The sequence below is a fragment of the Solenopsis invicta genome, chromosome 4 (assembly GCF_016802725.1).
Source record: "Solenopsis invicta isolate M01_SB chromosome 4, UNIL_Sinv_3.0, whole genome shotgun sequence".
NCBI classification, from domain to species: Eukaryota; Metazoa; Arthropoda; class Insecta; order Hymenoptera; family Formicidae; genus Solenopsis; species Solenopsis invicta.
In genome coordinates, this window is record NC_052667.1 from 15,330,440 (window position 1) to 15,354,979 (window position 24,540).

The window sequence follows — 24,540 nt, forward strand, 5'->3', positions numbered from 1 at the left end:
TCAAGATATTTATTTTAGGTAAATATGACTTAGGTTTGAATAAGAGATTTTGTAGAAAATATTAATACGTATCATTTTAATCAAAAAAATAAAAATTTTTAGACGTGTGCATATACATAGGCCCCTTTTGTTTACTTTTTTTTTTTTGAAAAGGTAATTTTGTACTAATATCACGCGTTTTGTAGTGTTTCAATTCGATTATATTTCACTGAGTTTTTCATCTCATTTATACTTCACATTTTACAATGTTTTTTACTTTTGACACAAATAAGCCAAAATTTTAATTAAATGTTTTAATAAGAAGAAGGTAGCCGATTCAACATTTTATGAATAGAAACTTAGTAATCTGCAAAAATTTTCTCACAGGTAAGGTAAAAAGAATATTAGAATTACAACAATGTTCAGAATGACTTCTATCTGTGAAAATGATCTGCGTTTTCACTCAAAAAGGTAAATAGTCAAACCAGGAAGATCAGAGAAGGAAGAACAGGTTTATTAGCGCAAATCCGGCAGAAATAACTTTTAAGTCATTTATTCGCATATAGAGTATTATTTTATAAGTTATTCAGGTGTAAAGTCTGTTACGATGAGATTCATAGAAAGTGAAAACTCATTAGAGGGAAAAACATAATCCCAGTAATTATATAAAATTAATCAAATAAATGAGCAAAATTATTATAATACCCATAAATGAGTAAATTGTTTGATTAATATTCATACTGTGATTAGTTGTTTTTAATTCAAACATGTTTAGATACCTTTTTCCATGTAATGAGTTTTCACTTCTTACGAAGCTTATTGTAACAGACTTTACATCTAAATAACTCATAAAATAATACTCCAAATGCGAATAGATGACTTAAAAATTATTTCTAATGCCGGGTTCGCACTAATAAACCTGTTCTTCTTTCCCTGATCTTCCTGCTTTAAATAGTTACTTTTTTGAGTGAAAAGGCATATTATTTTCATGGATATGAGTCATTCTGAACATTGTGATTTTAATATTCTTTGTGCTTACTTGTAAAACAATTTTCGTAGATTACTAAGTTTTTAATCATAAAATGTTGAATCGGCTACCTTCCTTTTATTGCAAAAATATGCTTTATGTTACTAATTACATTAACTAACCTTGTAATATTCTTAAAAGGCTGTGCCCTAAAATATGAATAAAAAAACTCAGTCAGTCAGTCTCTTTCTTATGTTATTAGAAAGATCCCAGATAGCCAAACATGATTTAGCACATTAGGTAAACTAATACACTGTATGAGTTGTTGTGTGGTTACCGTCAATTTGCCAAATTGGAATCTTATGTGCAGATTGAATTGGCAACATGAGGACAAATAGACATTTAATTTATGAGCTTTTTAAAAGCAAATAATAACGCGTCACATTGATAACAAAGTAACGGCGAGATAACATTTTGATGCCATCAAGATACTACCAGGTGTATGCATAAGTTTTTTCCGGTATTTTGGTAAAAAAAAACACGTAATTTTCAAGGGAAATTAATTTTTTTCTATTCAAAATATTGGCCATCGGCTTCTACACATTTCGCCCATCTTTCAGGTAATTTATGAATACCATGCCAGAAAAACTACTTGTTTTTGCGGCAAACCATTTGTCGAGCCATTTTCCAACTTCCTCGAAATTGCTGAAGTGCTGCTCTGCGAGCGCGTGCCCCATTAATGCGAAGAGGTGATAGTTAGATGGTGCCAGGTCTGGGGAGTACGGCGGGTGCGGAAGGATGTCCCAAGAGATTTTAAGGTGTCTTTCATTGGTTTTGCTGTGTGAGATGGCGCATTGTCGTGTAATAAAATCACTTTGCCATGTCTTCTGGCCCATTCCGGTCGTCTTTTGATTAATGCGTGATTTAAATTAATCATTTGTTGGCGATAGCGTTGTGTATTAACGGTTTCGCCGAGCTTCAAGAGTTCGTAATACACAATGCCGCTCTGGTCCCACCAGACCATGGTCTTCTTGCCGAAGCGATTTGGCCTTGGTGTTGATGGACCGGCTTCGCCAGGTGAAAGCCACTATTTTTTCCGCTTCGGGTTTTCAAAATAAATCCATTTTTCGTCACCCGTCACAATTCGATACAAAAATGATTTCCTTTCGTGGCGTTGAACAGGCGTCAGCATTTCACAAGCGATTTTGCGATTTTCCATTTGAAGTTCATTCAAAATGTGTGGGACCCATTTACCAAGTTTATTGATTTTTCCCATTGCTCGTAAACGTCTGCTAATTGTTTCTTGTGATACATGTAATGCTTCTGCTAATTGTCGTTGAGTTTGAGTTGGGTCATCATCCAATAACTCTTGCAATTGCTCGTTTTCGCATTTTTGTGGTCTACTAGAGCGCTCACTGTCTTTCATTGAAATCACCACTTTTAAATTGTCGAAACCATGTCTCACATGTTCTAATCGATGGAGCGTGTTCACCATATGTTTCTACCAGCAAATGATGACTTTCAACAGCCTTTTTCTTTTGATTAAATAAAAAAAGCAATGCGTGCCACAAATGTTGTTTTTCAGGCATAAAACTCGACATGATCACTGAACAATAAAACGAAGACGCTAGTTTTTGGCGGACTCAACTTGTGTGTGTTTGTAGTTCTATGTCAGACGAACAAAATGACGTATGTGTCAAATTAATACGCTGCGTACTTTTCGCTGGTGCCATCTCTTAGTGAAACCGAAAAAAACTTATGCATACACCTGGTATTAATTTATTATCATCAAATTTAGAATTCACGTAAGAGCAACATTTCACACATAATGAGGAAACACTTTGTCTTTAGTTTGTCAAAATCTATTGCTGCAATTTGACAGCAACGTAACGGCATCTTGAACTTTTTTTTTTTATCTAGGAATGTTCATCAAACAGGAATAGGAATCATAAAAAAACTTAGTGTCACTTTGAGAATTGATATTTTCATTTGTTTCAAATAATTTTTTAATTCTTCAATATAATTTTAGCTATAAATATTTTATTATAATTTGTTTCTACATTCAATATTTAACTCTTACTAGCCAACGTGGGGTCACTTGCGTCTGAGTAAAATTTTTCGTATTTTGTACGCCGGTACAGTATGTTACACGCGCCTATACTTCGCCTAAGAAAACTTCGTTGGTAGGGCAATATAGCGTCGTCGTAGCGCTTTTTAGCTGCTATTATTTCAATAGTTAAGGCAATGCTGGACTGACGATGAAACTCATTTGACGTCGGTATTGCAGATTGCTGCAGATTTTACTTTGATGGACTGGGGATTGCGAGTGAGGAGAAGAGTAAGGGGAATAGGCTAACGCTCTTTGTTAAACGCACTCATCTGTCTTTGTTTTTTTGACTTTAGCGCTTTTAATGCAAGACCTCTGAACTACCATGAACACAATTTCTGCTCTTCGCACCAATACCACGTGAAAATTACATAAACAATTTTTATACATTTCTATCTCTTATACCAAAGCTTTTAGGATCATTCTGCAAGCGCTGTATTGTTCTTTGATTTAATTCATACTTTGCTAGCAACTTATTTCATACACACAACGTCTAAAATTTTTATATGTAGCACATGCTGTTATGAGTCAGCTGCAGAACCCGATAATTAAATTATAATTTTTTTTTAGTCTATTTTTGCTTTTTGTATTAAATTATAGCTAGCGAAGTATGTTTTTGCCACTACTTTAATTGTGTAAAATGATTTTGAGATCTATAATGTTAATTAAAAGATATGTGTATACAAAAATAAGCACGTATAGAGACCGGTTCAGCATTGCCTTATATTGGTGTAAAAAATTTACAGTACACGACTGATCCCAGCTTGGCTAGTAAAGGTACTAAGATTAGAAGTAAATAACTTTTTATTTTTTATAATATTTTATCAATATAATTGCACAATATTTGTAGCTTTTAACTTTTTATTAATAAAAGTATTTAAGTTTTATGTTAATACAGTGTAACGACCTGGTTTTTCCGCGCACGGGGCGGCGTGAGTTCGGCGGGCGAGGACGCGGGTGAGGTCGCCAAGAGAACTTAGACGTGGATGGTTGGTAAATAAATGAGACTTTATTTCGCGTATCTTCGATATGGTACAAGATCGGAGCGTTCTGGACGCGGCGCGCGGACGGACGAATGACGATGACGCTCGGACGGACGTAACAAAAGCTTAGAATTACGCACGGACGTTCAAACGGAGAATCAGAACGCGCGGACGGAAAAACGGAACGTATGACGCGATAGTCGGAACGACTGGGTTTAAACGCGGTATCTACAGGCGGTGTTTATTTACAGGCGCGGGATTTCGAACCGAGATTCTCAGAATTCGGAATCCTTATTGACGCGCTGGTGACGTAGCCTTGCCGAAGGCCGTGGCCACGGCCGGAAATGTCGCGCGCGCGGTACAGCTGTACGTTTAAATCCTGATCGCGACGCGCTGCAGTTAGTACCGCGATGTTATGTGGCGGTGGTAATCGACTCACACCAAGATCACTTGGTGGAGGCGCGAAACTCCACACCCCGAGTCGTAAGTCGATACCGAGACAGGACGGCGGATCGGGAAAGTGCCGACTACCAGGATCTTTTGGTGGAGCCCAAGATGGACTTAGCCCGTGAATCGGCGGTCTAGGAAGCAGATGGCTCGTGTCAAGATCGCTTGACTGAAGCTAAGTTCGCTTAACTCCACTGAGCACTCGGGATACGCTTCTTTCTCGGACGGAAGGCGGACGGAAAAGAAGCCTTGACTATAGGAGCGGCGGCGCTTATATAGTCGAGTCTCGAGGGCAGGGACGGTGCGGGGGTACGGAACGGTACGGTATCGGAAGGGGAATCCCTGCAGCTCGAGATTGGTCCAGCGGCCGCCACTCCGGTCAAGCGCGTGCGCGCGGAGATCTTTCGACGCGCGGATGCATATACGCGCACTACGCCGGTTTTACAATCTTATTGGCGCTGTGCGCCGATTTCTCGCTGTCCGGCGGTTGTTTGGCCGGACAGCCTGGAACGGTGGACGGTCCGAGGGGGAAAGGCGGTTTGTTACTACAGAAAGATTACATTATATTAGGTGTACAGCTTTGCTTCCGTCGATTTTTTTCGACATTTGAGAATTTATTATAAAAAACTGATTATAACCATAACTGATTACCATTTACAATTCAAAATATTGTCCATCGCTGGCCACTACTTTTTCTCATCTTTCGGGCAGCGTACAAATCCTGCGTCGATAAAACAGCTCATCTTCTGAGGCAATCCAAGTATTGATCCAATTTTTGACTTCTTCATAAGAACAAAAGTGCTGTTCAGCCAGGCTGCTATTGATTGAAACAAGTGATGGTCAGAGGGAGCAATGTCTGGAGAATACCGCGGGTGGGGGGGGAGGACTTCCCATTTCAATATTTCCAAGTATGTTTTGACCGACTTTGCGACAAGGGCTCGAACATTATCATGCTGCAAAATTACTTCATCGTGTCTCTTGTTGTATTGTGACAGTTTGTCTTTTAATGCTCGGCTTAAACGCATTAATTGTTTTTGATATAGATCGCCTGTGATTGTTTCAGACGGTTTTAGCAGCTCATATTATACTACGCCGAGCTGGTCCCACCAAATACAGAACATGACCTTTGAACTGTGAATATTCAATTTGGTCATCAACATGAAAACATAACCTGGAAGTCCTCATGATTTTCTGCGAGATGATTTTCTGCGAGGTTATCGTAATAAACCCATTTTTTGTCCCCAGTCACAATGCGATGTAGAAATTTCTTCTGTCTTTGCCTTTCAAGCAGCTGTTCACAAGCATACAAATGCCGTTCAACATCTCTCGGCTTCAAATCGTACGGCACCCAATTTTCTTATTTCTAAATTATTCCCATGGCTTTCAGGCGTTTTGAAATGGCTTGTTGAGTTACTCCCAATGATCCTACCAATTATTCTTACGTTTAACACGAGTCTTCATGAAATAATGCCTCCAATTCTGCATCTTTGAAAACCACAGATTTCTTCATATTGAAGCAGAAAATTAAAACCTGCCGCAAATGACGAGAATTTGATTCGTAAACTAGCATTTTCAATCGAGAATAACTTTACGATGCGGACACAAATTGACTAATGTGTAGGGTTATGTTGACAAATATCTAAGCTTATTGTATGACGTCTACATCTGTTAATTTCCACCACCACACACCGCTAAAGCCATCTAATGGAAAACGATGGAAGCAAAGTTGTACACCCAATATGTATAGACATAGTTTTAAAAAATATATAGATATAAAGTAATTTTTACTTTTCAACACTAAATTCGTATTAAAATTCATTAAACTCACAGAACTAAAGCTATATTTATTGAAAATCCCATATTATCTACTAATTTTATATCATAAAAATAAGCATTTTTTAAGTTGTAAAATTGACTTTAAATTATGGATCCAAACCAACATTTTTTAATGAAAATATGGTCTTTTAGCCTCAATTTCTTTTTTGAATTAGTTTTCTATGATAATTTTTAAGAAAGTTATGATTTTTCAAAAATTACCTTGTATTTATCGTAACTTTGTTCACATATTTTCCAATATTACAGAGTTTCATCAATTATTATTGCTATTTCACTTTTTAATTATATACTAGAACGTTGAAATTAAGTAAAATTACGTTGAAAACCATGTCATTACGGTGTATTCTTTAATTGAAGCGTAAAATGCGTGTGACCCCACGTTATTTAGTGAGGAACAAAAAATTACGTTGTTTGTAAAAGTTAATATCTTAATTAAAAGTATCATTAAAATTAAACATTTGTTAAAAAATTATTAAATATCTCGATTGATCCTGATTGTTTTTATTCCTGGTTGTTTCTATTCCATACAGCACAAAACATTGCAGTAACATTGCAACAATGTTGTAATGTTGCAAATTGCAATGAAATATTGTAGAAATAACGTTCCTTAATTTTAGTTTTTAGCTGTCGTTTGTTTAATATCAAAACTTTTCTGTAAATACAAAACTGACTTACACAATATTTTTGGTTAAAGAATTTATTTAATTGCAGGAATTATTACTATAAAACATTTTCAAAACAACTCTTTGTAACTAATCACGTAAAGGCTCCTAATACAAAACTCTTGTATGAAGTTGTTTATATGATGGCCTTTCTACAATAAACCATTAATGATAAATCAGAAATCAGAAGCTAGTTGTAACGAGTTAATAGTGCGTAAGACAATAAGTCAGTAGTCAGTGACAGAATATAGATAGCCAAATTCTATTTCTTACAACCTAAAATATCTTGAAAAATGGCAAAATTTGTTCTTACCCCTATTTTAAACTTGCGGTACAATCACCTCTTTACGTGTACAAACAAAATGGCCGGTGGTACAATCAGGTTCAAAGGATTCCGAAACAGTACCCGCTTGCGGATTTTAAATATCGTGGGGTGCTAACATTTTTTAAACCTTCTATATTTTTCAAGCCCTTGAAATACAAACGAAAAATAAAGTGGTACAATTGTGTACAAACCAAGATGAATTAAATAGTTGAAAAATTATTTTTGTTGTAGTCGGGTGTTAGGTTCACATAGGTTAAGAAACGCAAATATTTAATTTAAACAGTTTAACTGATCGCGTGAATTAGTTCTATTATCACAAAACAAAGCAAACAAAACATAGTAACAACTAAACCGCGTTACCACCACGCCAAGCTTGCCTTTAAAACAAAACTCTAGGAAATGCGTCCTGCACCATGTGTGTAATACGAAACATCTAATTTCCACTTATCCGGTCATTGTCATTCTGCTCGCACATACATAGGTATGTGTATTTTAATTATGTTTCTGAAACACTGCGTTACAATGTGCAAGAATGAAGTGTTGTTGCAATGTAATGTAAGGTCTTGTATCATATGATCTTGTTTGCTATAAATATTAAATCTTAATCCTTACTAGCCATCGTCGGATTATTCGCGTCCAAGCAAACTTTCCAGCGTTGCGTATGCTGGTATAGAACGTATTACACGCGTTTATATTTTCCCTAAAAAAAAACTTTGTTGGTAGGCGAATATTGCGCCGGATTGGAAGTAAATAATTTTTATAGTTTTTATATTTTATTTTATCAATATATTTGCACAATATTTGCAGTTATTAATTTTTTATTAATAAAACTTTAACTCTTTTTTTTATTTAATTCTTATGTTATTATAAGCATGTAGCATTATATTTATATATATGTATAGTTTAAAAGAATATAAAAATATTAAGATGTAATTTTTACTTTTCAACATTAAATTCATGTTAAAATTGATTAAACTCACAGAACTGAAACTATAATTATTGAAAATCCTATCCATTAATTTTATATGTATCATAGAAATAAGCATTATTTATGTTTCAAAATTAACATTAAACTATAAATCCAAATCAATGGAACATTTTCTTATAAATATATAAACCTATAACTTTAATTTTTTTCTCTATGATGATTTTTAAGAAAGTTATAATTTTTCAAAAATTACCCTGCATTTGCCGTAACATTGTTCATATGCATTTGCCACAATTACACAGTTTCATTAATTGTTATTGCTATTATCACTTTTGAATCGTATACTAGAAGGTTGAAACTAAATAAAATTACGGTTGAAAACCATTGTATTATGGTTTTAATAAAAGCTCTTCATAAAAGCGTAAAACACGAGTGATTCTACGATGGTTAATGAGGAACAAAAAATTACGAGGTAATTTTGGTTAATGGCAAGTGTTAATTATCAAATAAAATACGTATGCATTTATTGATATTTTGTCCACATATAGGTAGAAGCATTCGTGGAATCAGCTGTTCAATATTATGATTTGGAGATAATACGGATGCAACGACCGATCCAAACTGCATTGTCTGCGTTATTGGCAGAAAAATCTAATTTAAAAGCAAGTCTTATGGGTACGAGGAAAGGTGACCCAGGTTCTGAAAATTTACAAGCATTTACACCGACTGATCCAAACTGGCCGCAGTTAATGCGAATAAATCCTATCTTACACTGGTCATACAGTCAAGTATGGACATTTTTGTTAAAGCACAATATTCCTTACTGCTCGCTCTACGATCAAGGATATACAAGTATCGGCAATAGAAATACTACGATGCGAAATCCGTTGTTAAAGGATCCTAATAATTCTTTGTCTTATTTACCTGCGTATACTTTGACCGATAAATCCGCTGAGAGAAAAGGCAGAGACTATGATGAAAGCAATGTATGACTTTTTATATTTCATTATATTCTATCAGTGAACTAATATTGTGCTATATTAATTAGCGTTGTTAATATATATTAATATTTTACAGTATTGGGTAGTAACTAGTTAAAAAGTTAAAAGTTATATAATAAATTTAAAAAGTTAATTAAGGGGGTATCCTGATTTAGGACGTCAAAAAAGTCACTTTATAATTTTTTTCTAAGAGGGAAGAATAATGTTGATGGTTTTCAAACTTTTTGCACATTGTAGTACAACTATTGTAGAATATAAAAAAAATTTTTTGTTTAAAAAACCATTGTTATTTGTAAAGAAATAAATTTTGAATTGGAGACGTCGCCGATGTTTGTGTACATTCTCAGATTTTTTATTCTTCTCTGAAACAAAAAGACACAATAAACATTCATAATTTTTATATAGTTATATTCTATATAAACTAAAAAAATTAAAAAAAAAATATATATATATAAATTGAAATTTTGTGCGACTTTGAAAAAAAAATTTCTATTTTCACTAGGTTATGTCCATCATTTTATGCAAAAAAATTGTTATTGTTGATTTCTTTCTTAACGTTTTTAGTACAAATAGAGTAGTTGACTATTAGACAACTAATAAGCTTTGTACGAAGTCGATCGGTGAAATAGTTTTTCTTTAATTGTGTATACAAAATTGAAGAAAATGCTGATTTTGATAAAAACTCATTTAAAGTTTTTGGTGTAAAAAACTTGTAATTAGTGAATACATACAATGTTTGGAAACTAATCAGCTATTCCAGGGGCATACAGTAATCCCTCAGCTTCCTCATTTCAGCCGAAGTCATTTTCAATAATTCGGGCCAGCCTACGAGTTCTTCTTTTGGGCAACTCTGCTGTCGATGCTTCTGCCTTGATATTTATTGCGCATCATATATATTTGCGTAATGTTTGCACTCTGGTCTAATAACAATGTCTATTACATTCATTATTTTTAAAACTGCAAAATATCTTTTATTAAAAATGTCGGCGACAAGAAAAGTTGCGATGTTAATGATTTTTATACCACAATTGAGATGCTTTGTCGCCAGTTTCCATATGGTGGAATTGCAGCTTTCTTTTGTAGCATTCAAACCAAATATACATAAATACTGATCTATACTTGTCTAAGAAACGTGTTTTGTCGATAAATAAAAGCAAACAACTAAGAAATGGAGCGTTCTCCGAACCTTGCCCGTTCATCTGCGCCGCGCTCCGGTCATAAGCGCTGTATCTTCGAATTTTGCTTTGAAATTTTAGAAACATATTCTTGAAGAGTTGTACTATTGATTGATGAAAAAAAAAAAATTGATTTTTTTGACCCTGTAAATCAGGATACTCCCTTAACTTAAAGTTAATTTTAAATGATATAATTTTAATTATTAATAGCTTTAAGTACTTATATTTCAAACATAAGTTAAAAACGTATCTATGTAAAAGAAAAAAATTAAAAGAAGAAATACATTTTTACACAAAAAACGATACTTCTTTGTTATTTCATGTAAGCTTAATTTACAAAATATTAAACATTTCTTTGGTCCATATTACTATTATTGTTTCTAGTAATCTATCTTTAAACATTATAAATATATAGTTTTTAATATGAATAATGTTTAGTCTATACTTCCCCTTAAACTGCAGTAAAAATCAAACTCCGTCATTTGATAGACCTCAGCCACAGAAGATAAGTGCAGTGTTTTGTCGATGAAAATCCCTAAGGACATCGGTCAATTAAAATGTATTTAATAAATATCATTCCTTCCTTGATTGCATCACATATAAAATGATGTTTGATGTAGACATGTTTAGTACGAGAATGGTACACAGGATCAGCAACCAATTTCTGTGTACCCAGGTTGTCGTTTTTTAAAACGACTCTCGACAGGTTTGTTCCGAAACTTTTCGTTAGTCTTCTGACGTTGAGCTTTTTTCGTTGCCTCGGCTAAGGCTACTTGAATTCAGTTGACGACAAGGACACGGTCTGTTGCTTCTTTAATTCCCAACTGATCGGCGCGCCACTTACAACAAAGGCGTAATCCATGTAGGATCTCCGATCGATATTGCAGCTACCCCAATTAGCGAGCATCACAGGAGGATTATCGCTGCGATTCAACACGAGACTTGTATTACTGGTCTCCTTAAAGGATTCGTTTAGTTGCTTTCCAATGGGCTTTTTCGTGACAGTCGTTGAATTGGCTTAAGCAAATTACAACGTGAGCTATATACGATTTTGTGCTCATGGATAAATATATTAGGGCCCTAATTAGTTCCTGATATGGAACTTTGACCTTAATAACAATAATAATAACAATAACAGTAACAGTAACAGAAACAACAACAATAACAACAACAACAATAACAATAACAACAACAAATGAGAATTACAATAATAATAACAATAATAATAATAACAATAATAATAATAATAACGATAGCGACAGTAATAGTAACAGTAATAATAATAATAACAACAACAGTAGCAGTAATAGTAACAGTAACAGTAACAGTAACAGTAACAATAATAATAATAATAATAATAATAGATAAAAGAGGACCGTAGTGGACAACCACTAGTGCGTCTCCGCGACTTAGAGAGGTCTATTGTGACAAAGCTCTAGTTTAGAGTTGCACCAAGTGGAGGCTATTGAAAAACCTTACAACCCGCCGGGGATCTAGTTCCCTAATCTGATCAGGGGTGATGAGTACCTCCCCCATAAATTTTTGTCTGAGATGGCCGACAGCCACACTGATATGCTCAGCTGGTCATCTGCATACAGAAACGGCAGTCATCATCCTCAGCTTTGCCAATTATGCTGAGGTAGTATTTAACTTGGCAATAGCTAGAGAGTAGGCTTAGAGAGCAGGGTGGTTAGATCTTTTTTGTTCAGTTTCTGATTCAGGATAACTCCAAGGTATTTAACTTTTGTTTGAAGTAAGTCCCGGGTTCTTTGCGGCAAATATGTAATGAATTTTTGGCCTGGGTCAGTCGGGGATGAGCGTGCCTTTTTTGCGAGCTCATCTGCTTCCTCATTACCTCTATGCCCTCTATGTCCTCATTACCTAATGCCTTCATGCCCCGGAATCCACCAGAGTGTGACGTGTTTGTTATTGATTAAGAGCTTGAGGTTAGTGATACATTGCCTGGCCAGTGCAGAGTTATACGAGTAAGCTGTAAGAGCCTTAACCGCTGCTCGACTGTTTGTTAGTATATCAACAGTTGCGCCTTTCATACCTTTATCCCGGTTAACTATGGCGCATGAATTAATGGCAAATATTTGCCTGGAATATAGAGGGCGTTACGCTCATGAAGATCGATATTCGGCAATTAGACTCACTAATAGCGGCTCCCGTTGCGTCCTTTACTGTTTTAGAGCCGTCGGTATACCACTGTAGAGCACTTTTTTAAAAAGAAGGCCCTCCCAGTGCCCACATCTCTCTGTTTGTGTAGAAAACTTCATAGTTGTGCGGAAAGTTAAATTTTTTCTTCATCGCATCTACGAGGAGTTGAGCTATATTGCATGTGCCGTCAGTTGTGAGGATCCTCATATGCTCAGTCTGACCAAAAGACATAGGTGTGTGGTAGCTGAGGATTCAGATTGCTGAGCTGGCGGCAACTTTCCGAACCTGTAAGTGAATGAAAAGGTAGCAGGTCCAAGAGAGCTTCCATAGTTGCAGTTGGGCAGGTTCTCATAGCCCCCGTAATTGTGAGACTTGCAAGCCTCTGAATTTTTTGCAACTGTTGTCGCGCCGCCTTCTGCTCAGTTTTTGGCTACCATACTACGGCTGCCTAGGTGAGCTTAAGTCTGATAATAGCCGTATATGATCAGAGGCTTGAGACCTTAATTCCTGCCTAGGAGTCTGTGGCAGGTATAAAGTGCTAAGGCCGTCTTAGTCTAAACTTTTTTTAGATATGAGTTCCATGTCAGTTTCTGGATCCAGGATCCAGGATAACTCTGAGGTATTTAACTTCTGTTTTGAAGCCGACCACAATGCCATCCAGTATGGGTGCTATAAGATAAAGCTTCCTTCTTCTGGTAAAAAGCACGATGGTGGTTTTTTTGGGGTTGATACGTAGCCCCTTCCTTCTATACCACCGTTGCGTGATATTCAAGGCTCTTTGCATACTGTGTGAAACGATGTCCAGCTGACCTCTGATAGTAATTGCTATGCCGTCAGCATAGCCTTGCGCCTCGTATCCATTGTCCATTAATGTGTTCAAAAGATCATCCACAACCACCGACCAGAGAGAAGCAATGATAGTACCCCTCCTTGGGAGCACCCTTTTGTCGTGGTAATGGTTACGATTTCTCCAGCCACTGTGGCTTTGACCCTCCGTTTACTTAACATGGCCTTGGTTCAAGTAGTGACAGTTGAGTGAAAACCTTTCCCATCAGCCGCTTCCTCGATAGAATCGTATGACGTGTTGTCGAAGGCATCCTCTATGTCCATGAAGATACATAGGGCTATCTCCTTGGCCTCATGGGTCCTTTCTATGCTGCTCACCAGACGATGCAAGGCGATGGTAGTGGATTTTGCCTTTTGGTAAGCATTGATTTAATTTTTGTGGAATGGAGCTTGAACCAGCACCTCATTTTTGAGATACTGGTCCAGCACCTTTTCCATGCCCTTTAGCATGAAGGAGATGAGGCTGATTAGTGTGAATGATTTGGATTGGGCACTAGAACGCCCTCCACCCTTTGATATAAAGACCACGTTAGCCTGTCTTTACTGCTTGGGGATATACCCTAGCATGAAGCTGTGTTTGCACAAATTTGTAATGTTTGGCAACAGATATTCCATGCCTTTTTAAAGCCGGAAAAATCCCATTGCCCCCAGGAGATTTGTATGGTTTGAAGGATGAAATTGCCCATCTCACCCTGTTTGGCACAAAGATATGATTGGCTATTTCTTTAACTCTGCGGGTAGTGGGGTACCAAAGTCCCTTTTTTCTTTTCCGTTTTGTCATCGGTGGTGACATGATGGGTACCGTAAAAATGAGTGCTTAAAAGAAGCTTTAACATCTTCCCAGCGTCATCCGTGTATTCGCAATTTGGTTTAAGAAGATAGCCAATTTGGTTAGAGAGTTCCTTTGCCGTTACTTTTTGTACACGAGGAAAGTCGCAATAAGGAAGTTCGCAAATGCTTTCGCAGGAGCTCCTCCATGATTTCCTCTTAGACTTCCTCAGTTTTTTATTGTAATCGGTGAGGGTCTCTCTATACCAATCCTAATGTTTTTGACGTTTGGTCTTCTTGGCTTTATTGAAGAGCCTTTTGGCCGAGGAACGCATCTCCTCTACTTTGATTTCACCATGACGTTGTAGAGAACTTCTTTTTTTTGTAGGGCAAGTACTTGTAGGCCCTACGGATGATGTTGTGCAGGTCATTTGAGGCTCTGTTCAGATCTCTATACTTGTAATAACTTTATTGAAATCCTTCAATTCATCCCTTAGCAACTCTTGGTAGAGCGTCCAGTCAGTGAGCTTAGAAATTTTTATTTTTTATGCCGCTGGGCATAAAAATGCTCCTCGCTTTCAGATCGAAAACTATATTCCTATGATCCGAGAGCAAGGCTTCCCGGGAGACATTTGGTAATCTTGGAGCTAAGCAGGGGAGTAGCTAGTGTAAAGTCAAGTACCTTCTGCCTGGCCCTCTAGTAGAGAAAGTGGGTTCCTTTTCCCTATTAACTATGTCTAAGTTGGTCTGACACAGATATTCAGATAGGCACTCACCTCTATTGTTGATGTCCGTGTTGCCCCAGACCTTGTGGTGTGCGTTTGTATTGCAGCCGAGGATGAGGCCTTTGTTCCTTTCTTGGCAATATTGGATGAAGTTTATGACCTCCTCTGGTGATGGGTTCTCAACTATGTCTCCTGGGAAATAGGCTATTATTGCTTCTTGCCATCCTCTATTCGTTGGCAGCATCACCTGTACTGCCACTAGGTCCCTGCAAGCAAATTGAGGTAGTAATAGAAATTTAACGTGTTTTTTGAGGGGACCTCCTTGGCTTCTCTATTCCTTTCTCGTAGACCTATCTGCATTGTCAGTCTGCAAATTAGGCCTCCATAGACATAAGGCTCTTGAATTAGAGCTATGTCTATTTGTTTGTCGAAAGTCCTGCACAGCATTGGACGCCGTCTTGTTGTGCTGCAGATTAATTTGCAGGACCTTGAAGATGTCGGCTTAAGGGCCCTGACTGGGCGTGAAGGAGACATGGGGAGGTGTGCTTTAGCACCTTTGGCCCCAGTGGTCTCTTTACCGCCGACCCAAATTCTGACGCCGCCTTTGGCTAAAGTGGACTGCTTCGAGGCTGCAGCTCCTTTTATCTGGTCTTATTTTCTAGCTCCGATTATGGGGGTGGTAACACCCTTTGGTTTCTTGGAAGTGGCCTGAGATTTAGCCAGAGGCTTTGCAGCGCTCTTTGGTCTAATCACAATTTGACCAAATTTATAACTGGCTTTGTAGCTATTTTTCTTGAGATTTTCATGGGAGGGGCCGTCTATCGACATCGTGGGATGTACGGTAGATCTCTCCTGTGTCCTTCTCCAGTCGGTGGTGCTCAGGCATTGTTCTGGCTTTTAATGAGTTTGAGGATCCTTTTACTTTTGTTTTCCATGCTGTCTGAAAAGAAGGCGTTGACGATAATGGCCTTGGGTAGGTTCTTTTCCTCAATGGTCTTTAGTTTGGCTTCCTTCTATAGAGAAAGGGTGCTCGCGTTCTCGGATAGCCACTTGACAGTGGCTTTGTTTGCGCAGTTGAGGACTATTCAACCGGCTCTGTACGTGTAATCCAGGAACTTAGGTTTCACAAAGTTTTCTTCCTGATTCACGAGTTTTTAGAAAATAGCCTTTTAAATGGCTTTTATTTGGTCATTTGAAAGACACTGCTCTAGGTACCCTTGGTAAAGGATTCCCACTTTTTTAGCCTCTATCGCTTGTTTAAAGCTGATAAGAGCTGTGACCCTCATTGTTAAGGTGTTTTGGGGAGTTTCTTCCGTAAGTTATAGCCTCAGGCGTTAAACCGTTGGATCGGGCCCGCTGGAACTCTTACCCTCCGGATTGATTGGCTAGGCGGCTTGGATCCTGGCCTGGTTCTCAGGAATCCCCTGCTTCAGGAGCCATCTTAGCCTTTTTTTGCGCAGTCCCGCTGAGGCGTTTGTCGTGCAGCTTGAGTCGTTCGAGAGATTCATGCGGTGTTCTCCACGTTGACGCTCTCTTCTTGAATGGTCGTGGAGACAGTTGCTATCTCTTTTACTTCCATCTCGATTGATGCATTTGGAGTCGCATCTTCCTCTTTAAGGTTGTTCTCAGATTCCATTTTTGATTCCACAAAAAACTAGGAAAGGGAAGGTCCACCATAAAGAACCTTTCATGCCGCAGTAAGAGAATTTTAAAATTGGAGGTCTCCTTGTCTCCAGAGTCCGCATGTTAAAGGTCGAACACCCCTTTGGTCATGCAACCATGGTCTATTCCACACGCTATTCCACCACTGGTTTGGGGTTTTTTAGAGAGGTAAATTCCTCTAAGTCCGAGCGTTAAAGTTAAGACTTTTTCTCCACTGTTCGTAAAACATGTCCACAGACAGCAGTGGATGATATGACGGGTGTGGTTCTACAAGAGGAAATCACCACATCCGGCGTTGTTTTTCTCGGTGCAGTACTCATTAACCACAACACCAAGGCTCGGAGCGGGAGATGGTTTTCGACTTTCTCTTGTCTACATTCGTGGTGTTCTGCTAGACAGGGGCAGGGGACTCGAGGTAAGTTGGGATTTATCACCCCGTACCACAATCCTTGGCAAGGAGAGGCTAGGACCCTAAAGTGCTATATTGCGCAACACCTGCCGTCGGTTAAATTAATCTTACTCCTGACTTGGCCTTACTTTTGTCTTCTTCAATGACACGTTATTGATTTGGATTTAAGGGGGTACTCTACTCTAAAACACGTTTTTTTCGGGATTTTTTTACAAGAAACTAGTGAAAATTGTTAATATCAGCTTTTTATGTATATATTTTATTATGTTTAGAGAACATAAAAAATATTTTTTAAAGCTAAATTAATGAATATAAATATTAATTAAACCCTATCGAATACGTGGTAAAAAAAACGGTGTCCATGATTGCGTCCATTCTGGTTATCTGAAACAAAAAATTCAAAAAGATTTTTAATTAGTATAAGTTTGGCTATAGCAGAACTAAAATAGAATAAAAAAATAAAAAATTAAAAAAATGGCGGCACTTTGAAAGTTTAGTATGAATTTTCTTATCTTTCGAAGGTTGTCAAAATCGTAAAAAATTTTTTTTACTTAATTTTAGTTCCGGCTATAGCGGCACATCTGCTGAGGATGTACGCAAAAGCCGGACTTAATCGGTCAAATAGATTTTGAGATATCTTGGACACCAGTTCAAAAAACATGGTTTTGAGAAAAACGTGTTTAAAGTTATGAAAAATCTTTATTTACGAAGATTAATCTGCCAATCCAGGACCATACAGGGAACCTTCCTCATGCTCAAAGAAGTCCTGCTCCGCTGATTTCTCCTCCCTAGTAGCAATTCTGGCTTTCAAACTAAAATCCTACGAGACCTGTCGAGACAAAGCTATTGCTCGTCTCCCGCTGCGCTTGGCACTGCGCGCTGTAAGCCGTTCCCTTTAAACCGCTACAACTTCGTCAATTTTATGAATTTAAGCAAATCCCTTTACAAACATATTTTTTATAATATATACTTTGAGAAAAAAAAAATTTTTTTTATTTTTTGAAATTTTTAGAGTAGAGTACCCCCTTAATGGTGTTATCACGGATCGACAATTGTATTTAAATAAATTAAACTAAATTACACATTTTTAATTTATTTTAGTTTACTGGGCAAATTTTCAAAATCATTGAAAATTATCCGACAGTTATATTTTACACAATATTTTTCTTACTGTTGTGCCCCAGACACGTCATTAACTAATTTTCGGAATCTTTATGCCCCCAAGGAATTAAAACTCGATGAAAGCCCTTAACGGGTCACAGATGGTAGACACACTCTTAATTCTAACGTTACTATATATTTGTATACTTTTATATTGCACTATTTTACTATTAGTAACTATATGTGTCACCCACTTAGTTTTACGGACGATCCGGTAGTCATGTCTTTTTGCGTTATCATCGGATTACGTTACTGGCTTGACGTGTGAGACACGCACGGTGAATAACGTTCCAGTCAGCTAATGATTTTACTCTCTGACGCTTCCTGCTTTTCTTGATCTATTTATTAGTAAATTTGTCAGTCACTTCGACCAATTGTGTTTGTGTAAAACGCAACTCCTAAGTTTAGCCATAATCTGAATAACGGAAAGCGACTCAGCAATTGCTTGCTCAGTGTAATAGTATTTTGGGTAGAAAGCCTGAAAGATTATCCGTCTTTTGATATCTTTGCATATAGGAAATTCGAATCCTATTGCAAGTATGCATAGCAATTAAAATTGCGCTTGATTTCGAGTTCCTATGCGGATTATATGGTGGTTGTATTGATTACAACACTACATAATTATTTGAATTTATTTAAACCCGGTTTTTTATTTAATTAACTTCTGGTTATTATTAACTTTTTTTATGATGAAGAAATCTCCATGAATCTCAGGCTGGCTAGATCTGTGAGTGTAGGACTCGAGTCAGAGTGCGTGCGAGTCCTGAGCGCTTTTTAACGGCCAGGATTGTCCTAACCTTCCTACCCACTAAAAACCCATCGAGTCCTATTTCAACCTTCGATGAGGAGAAAGACTCCGAAACCACTTTGGAGAATTACATTGAAAACCTTTCCTAAGGGGAATCGGAGCATAAGCTACCCGACGCGCTATTTGTGTCAATTTGGGAGAGGGGCATTGGAGACCTAGCCAAAATACATTAGCGAACAGCCTTTGTTCAACCCCGAAAAGACACCGCAACACGCAAATGCCCCCATCGCGCTTATTTGGGTCAGGAGCAAGCATCGAAAGGTGTTCCGTGCCAACCCCATATTAAAGATCCGGTGGGCTGGCAGCCAGCACCAGACCTACATCTTGTCCACGGGATTTTGGTTGGACCGCCCATCGAAAGAGACTCTGCTAGACGAAGCGGTCCCAACAACCACGATCCTCACCTCATGATGAATCCCCCGAGCGCAAGGGGCAACCAGGGACAAGACCCAGTATCGTGGCTGCTTGCAATCCCGTCCTATTTACCGAGGATAGGCAATCCCGAGGAAAGTAGCAAAGACGCCTCTCCCTCCGGGACCTTGCCTTTCAAGCCGGTGTGCTTGAGATGATCCTGGCTCTCTTCTTTTGTTGCGGGAGAAAGAGGGGCTCGAGCATTAGGGAGACTCCTTCCACTTGCGAGGCTTGTATTCTCGCATTTCTTCTTGGTTGCCGGATTTTCCCCGGACCGGAAGTCCAACAAAGAGTTCTTTAACTCTACAATTCCCGTGACAAAGGCCTCCCCCATAGATACGGCACGAAGAAGCCCGAGGTTACGGCGGGGGCCGGATACCCCGAGCTTTACCCCTAAACATCAGGGGAAGAGGCTGGGGGGGGGAGGCTGGTGTCCCCTTCCCCCGACTTAGCGCAGAGTAGGCCCTAAAGCCCTGCCAGGGGCGCTTACTATTAGGGCGCCCTTGGCGCGCTGAGTCGGCCTTGGCCGACTGGGTCCGGAGGGCTCCGGAAGCATGCTGCACGTGTTCCCGGAGCCCCCCCCCCCAAGGACCAGGGCAGGACACCCGGAGAGGTTTTAGTGGGTAGGCCCCCGCCGGCACGTCGTCGGCTGGAGAGAGCCCTACATAACCACCAGGCCTCTCCCGGGGCCTGGGGTATACGGTAACGCATTTCCCCTCCATAACCAAAAAAGGCTTCCTCCATAGAGGCCTCCGTTACGAGAGGGGTCTTCTTTATCTTCCGACCCTGTCAACCTCGCACTATCATCGGTTGAACTGCCGAGAGGAGGGGGAGGAGGCAAAAATCAAAGTCGATTTTCCGCATCCATGTTATCGTTTCTCTCCTTCTGCGGAGGAAAAGGATTCTTTTTCCCTCGGCCAAATGCCGGAGGAACTCAAAGAAACTTCTCAGCACCGAGGCAGTGATGAGGTGTCCTGTCGCACATTGAAATCGAACGCAATGGTGACATTACAAAAATACATTGCTACACCAAGACTAAAGGAGCTCTCCACACCAGATTCACAAACCATAAGGATAGATCCGGTTAACACAATATACGCAGGCGACGTCGAACCAAAACAATCAGAAGAGGGTGATATGGAGTACGGCGGCAGCATTGGGACGGATTCGGCACTATTCTTTTAAAATGCGAACGGGGAGTGACCAAAGTTTTGAACCAAATGCATGATAAAGAGGAACAACCACAACGAGAAGACGATTAGAGGATACCAGAGTAGAAACAAACAAATAATGATCAGCCATAAAAACCGGAAATAGACTCAGTAGCGCTCTACATGACATTGCAAGGTAGCTAACCATAAACTGTATTAATATATAACCTCCGCAGAAATCTTAAACTATATAATAATATATACAATACATGTTAATTTTATAATATCATATTAATGATCTACAAATTATGTCAGTTAATAACATATTTTATTTTAGAAGCAAACTGCAGCGTACAATAATATTACAGTTTTAATTTACTTAGGCATGAATACAACTAGAAATAATTATTTTAATATAACCTATGTATATAATACATCCTAGACAACACAGTAATGTTTTAAAAACATACTTAAAACGTACATACTGGGTGTTTTAGACATATTAAAAACATCCAGTTTAAATCAATGGATATCTTAAAAACGTTTTAAAAACATCCAGTGTTACTATTATGGACTTCCTAAACATGTCCACTTTAGGACTAATGGATTAAAACTGGACTAAATTAATGCATTAAACAAATTTTAGACTACAATCCAGACAAAATGATTCTTATACAATATATTTTTTGTCGTTAAAAATAATTCTTTAAATAAAATTGCTCTATCATGTCACATTCCCCAGAATATTTTTTCTTATAAAAAAAAATTTATTTATAAATATTTATTTTAATATTGTAAAAAACTGTTTTCTTAATGTTAATTCAAATAAAAATGTTACTAAAAGTAAAAAAATTGGAAATATTTCTTAAATATTTTTTCGGAATTTTCAAGCGGTCACCCATCCAAGTTGTAACCTCGCTGAATGTTGCTTGACCTGTAAGATTGCTGCAAACTAATTCCTGGTGGTAATCTGTGTAATTTGATGTTAATATATGTACATATATCAAGTCAATATATGTTATTAAAAAGATGAGACATATAATTAAAGCATGTTATTTATATAAATAACTTGGATGGGTGATTGCTTGAAAATTTTTAGAAAAAATTTTTGTGAAAGATTCTTGATTTTTTTAACTTTAAAAAACATTTTTATATTATTTAATATTAAAAAAACGAAATTTTAGTATTCTAAAATAAATATCTTCTTCGTAAGGGTTTAGAATCTGTTCCTGTCCTAATTTGTGTCATAGACGTTTGACGGATCTCTTGTAACAAAAAAATGTCCAAAAATACACGTTCGATATACATCCAGTGGACGTTCGTGTACAAACTAGGTTTGGATGCATGCCGTTTGTTGCGTGCAGTATGAACTAAGCTTTAAAACCTGATTGAGAGCACATTTCACACAAAATGCTTTGTAATAAAAGTAAAATGTCTTGTGCGATTTCTAAAAAAATTGTTAAAAAAGCAAAAGCAACATTGCAAGCAAACTTAGAAAAATTTTTGAATAAAATAGTTATTTTTAAAATGTCCAAATGTAAATATACTTTGTGCATTGTATAACGTACTTTTTTAGAACGTTTGTATTAAATCCATGGACGTTACATATCTGTAACAACGGACATTTTTAATAAAAATCCCGTCACCTACTGTGACGGGAGAACAATCCTGCTTAGACGTATCCTGAGGAAACGGCTGCGACACTCTGGGGGCCTGAAAATAAAAGAGACAATAAACAATAAACTGGTTGGCGACCGATATATGATAGGTAAGTGGACACATAACCTGAAAAATATAATGACATCACACATTTGTCTGGTCATAACACCCAGGGCAGTGCGGTTTATTGCCGCAATTGGACCAGGTGTGTCCCTCCTTCTCACAATTGAAGCAGCGCTGGCTCCGGTCCATCAGACTCGAGTACTGGTGCTGCGTGTGACCTTAGGCCAGACAGCAGAAGTACCACTGAGGAAGTGCACTAAGAAACTCCACGCGGGCTGTTATCCAGCTCAGAACCGCTTTCCCGATCAGCCAGTCTCGTAGCCGTCGTGGCCGGGCACTGAACGATGACAGAGCCCAGGCCCTGGCGGCTACAAATCAGCCGACCTTGAGGTCCGCCGCGTAGCATCCCCCCCCCCAGAGTTGGCGACAGCCGTTGCCACCTCCTCCGGGGTAATGGACTCGTCAAACCCGGAGATGCGGAGTCCTACCCTACGAATAGAGCAGAAGATTTGCACGTCCAGGCCACTCACAACACGCCTTATCTCCGGAAGTCAGTTGTTCAGTGACTAGCCTGCTCTCCGCCCGGGGATATCCACAACGAGACTTGGTTTGCGATCGACGGAGATGGAGGCCAACGACTGGGGAACAAAGTCTTCCAGAACGATGCCCGCTCTCGCCAGCCGCCTCACGTTAGCGCGTCCTCAGTCACCGTGATCGTGACCGCGGTTGACTTGAGGGTTCGCCTCTTTATTTTCCTTGTGGTTACCACTTGTGCTCGCGACGGCACATTCCTTTTTTTGGCTGGCCGAGGTGCCGGGGGGAAGGGAGTGCAATTGCTGCGAAAACAGGCGATGCTGGAACAGTAGAGGAGCAAGATAAATCCACGGGAAATGGAATCCTGCCAGTGGTGGCCTTGCGGAGGTGCATTTTTGCGAGACAAGACAAGTCTCCTACACAGAACCCGGAGGACACAATAGTAAATCCTGAAAACACCATTGTGGTGGTCAACGACGAACCAACGCAAGTGGAGGAGGCCCAAATACAAATGAACTATTTTAACATAAAAGCAGACCAAATGGTGCTCACACAGAGCATAGGCAGAACAACAACTACCGAGCAGCGGTGATTAGTTACAAAAAAAGGTCAACTACAAATAAATGACAACGACGGTATTATGAGTACAAGCGACCAACAAAAGGAGACATTAGACCCACAATAAAGGATAAGATTGAGAATACTGTAATCATAAGATAGAATTAAGTTAACATATCCTATAAATAATGAGAAGCATCTATTTAAACACAGTACAATTGGACACAAACTACTCACAGCGCTTAAACAGAAAAAAATTACTAAGCATCAGCCGCTGCGATTGGTTGTTTCCAATTGTACTGTGTCCAAATGGATGTTTCCCTAAATAATCACTTAAATATATAACTTTTATTATTTTAAATATTTAGTTTACCTTAGAGCCACAAAAAAGGCAAATAAGCCACAACATTGAACTATAAAGCAATAATATGTTACAATTTAGTTTTTAATAACTCATAAAGTTTAGTTACAGCATTTTTTGGTAATTCATAGTATATTATTTTATCACTTAAGATAAATACAGTAATATAATTACTGCATTTATCTTACTTGATAAAATAATATACTATGGATTAGCAAACACCCACAAATTTTCCGCGCTTAAGGCAGATGGAGCGCAAAAAAGTGCGCATGCACGGCTAAGGAAAGCGAGAAATCAGGGTGCGTTTCGTTTTATGCATCACGCGCATAGATTGCAGAGGCAACCGTTCTGTTTCATCTAATGCGCGCATTGGTAACGCATGAAATTTCCTAGATTTTTCCCACTACTAGCGCATGAGGAGCGCATGGGCTGTTTTAGCTCCCGAAGTGAGGCAGTCCATGCGTTGTCTATGCGCTAATAGTGGGAGGATTATTTTGACAGGAATAAGGTGGGAATTAAAATGTCTCTAGAAATATTTTGTAATATAATCAAAGTCAAACATATGACACACCTGTATTTATTAGTCTTTGATAGGAAATACATTCACACAAATCTAAAATGTTCTTTAAAAATTATTTTAAAATAACCTAAAACAACTCGTTTCATATAATCATTTAACTTTTCTGTCTAAGAAGTTTTACGCATCCATTCTCCATTAACCATTAAACAAATAAGTGGGTCTGAGAGACCCGATATGAAGCTTCGAACGATTGCTGTGTGAAGACGGAATAAGATAAGAGGTTCGGACCAGAACGTAATAAAAGTTTGAAATCTCCTTTTTTGATTGATGTGAT

The 24,540-nt window shown here is 38.3% G+C and overlaps 1 protein-coding gene across 2 annotated transcripts in view; it reads left to right on the forward strand.

The window, feature by feature from the left end:
• LOC105196714 (FAD synthase) overlaps positions 1–10,670 on the forward strand; it is a 261,018-nt gene extending 250,348 nt beyond the window's left edge. For both annotated transcript variants that reach the window (XM_039448481.1, XM_039448480.1), the window contains exon 6: positions 8,783–10,670. In XM_039448481.1, the coding sequence (XP_039304415.1) occupies positions 8,783–9,226 (444 nt within the window). In that variant the 3' untranslated portion in view covers positions 9,227–10,670. The remainder of the gene's footprint in view (positions 1–8,782) is intronic.
• Positions 10,671–24,540: the final 13,870 nt, after the last annotated feature.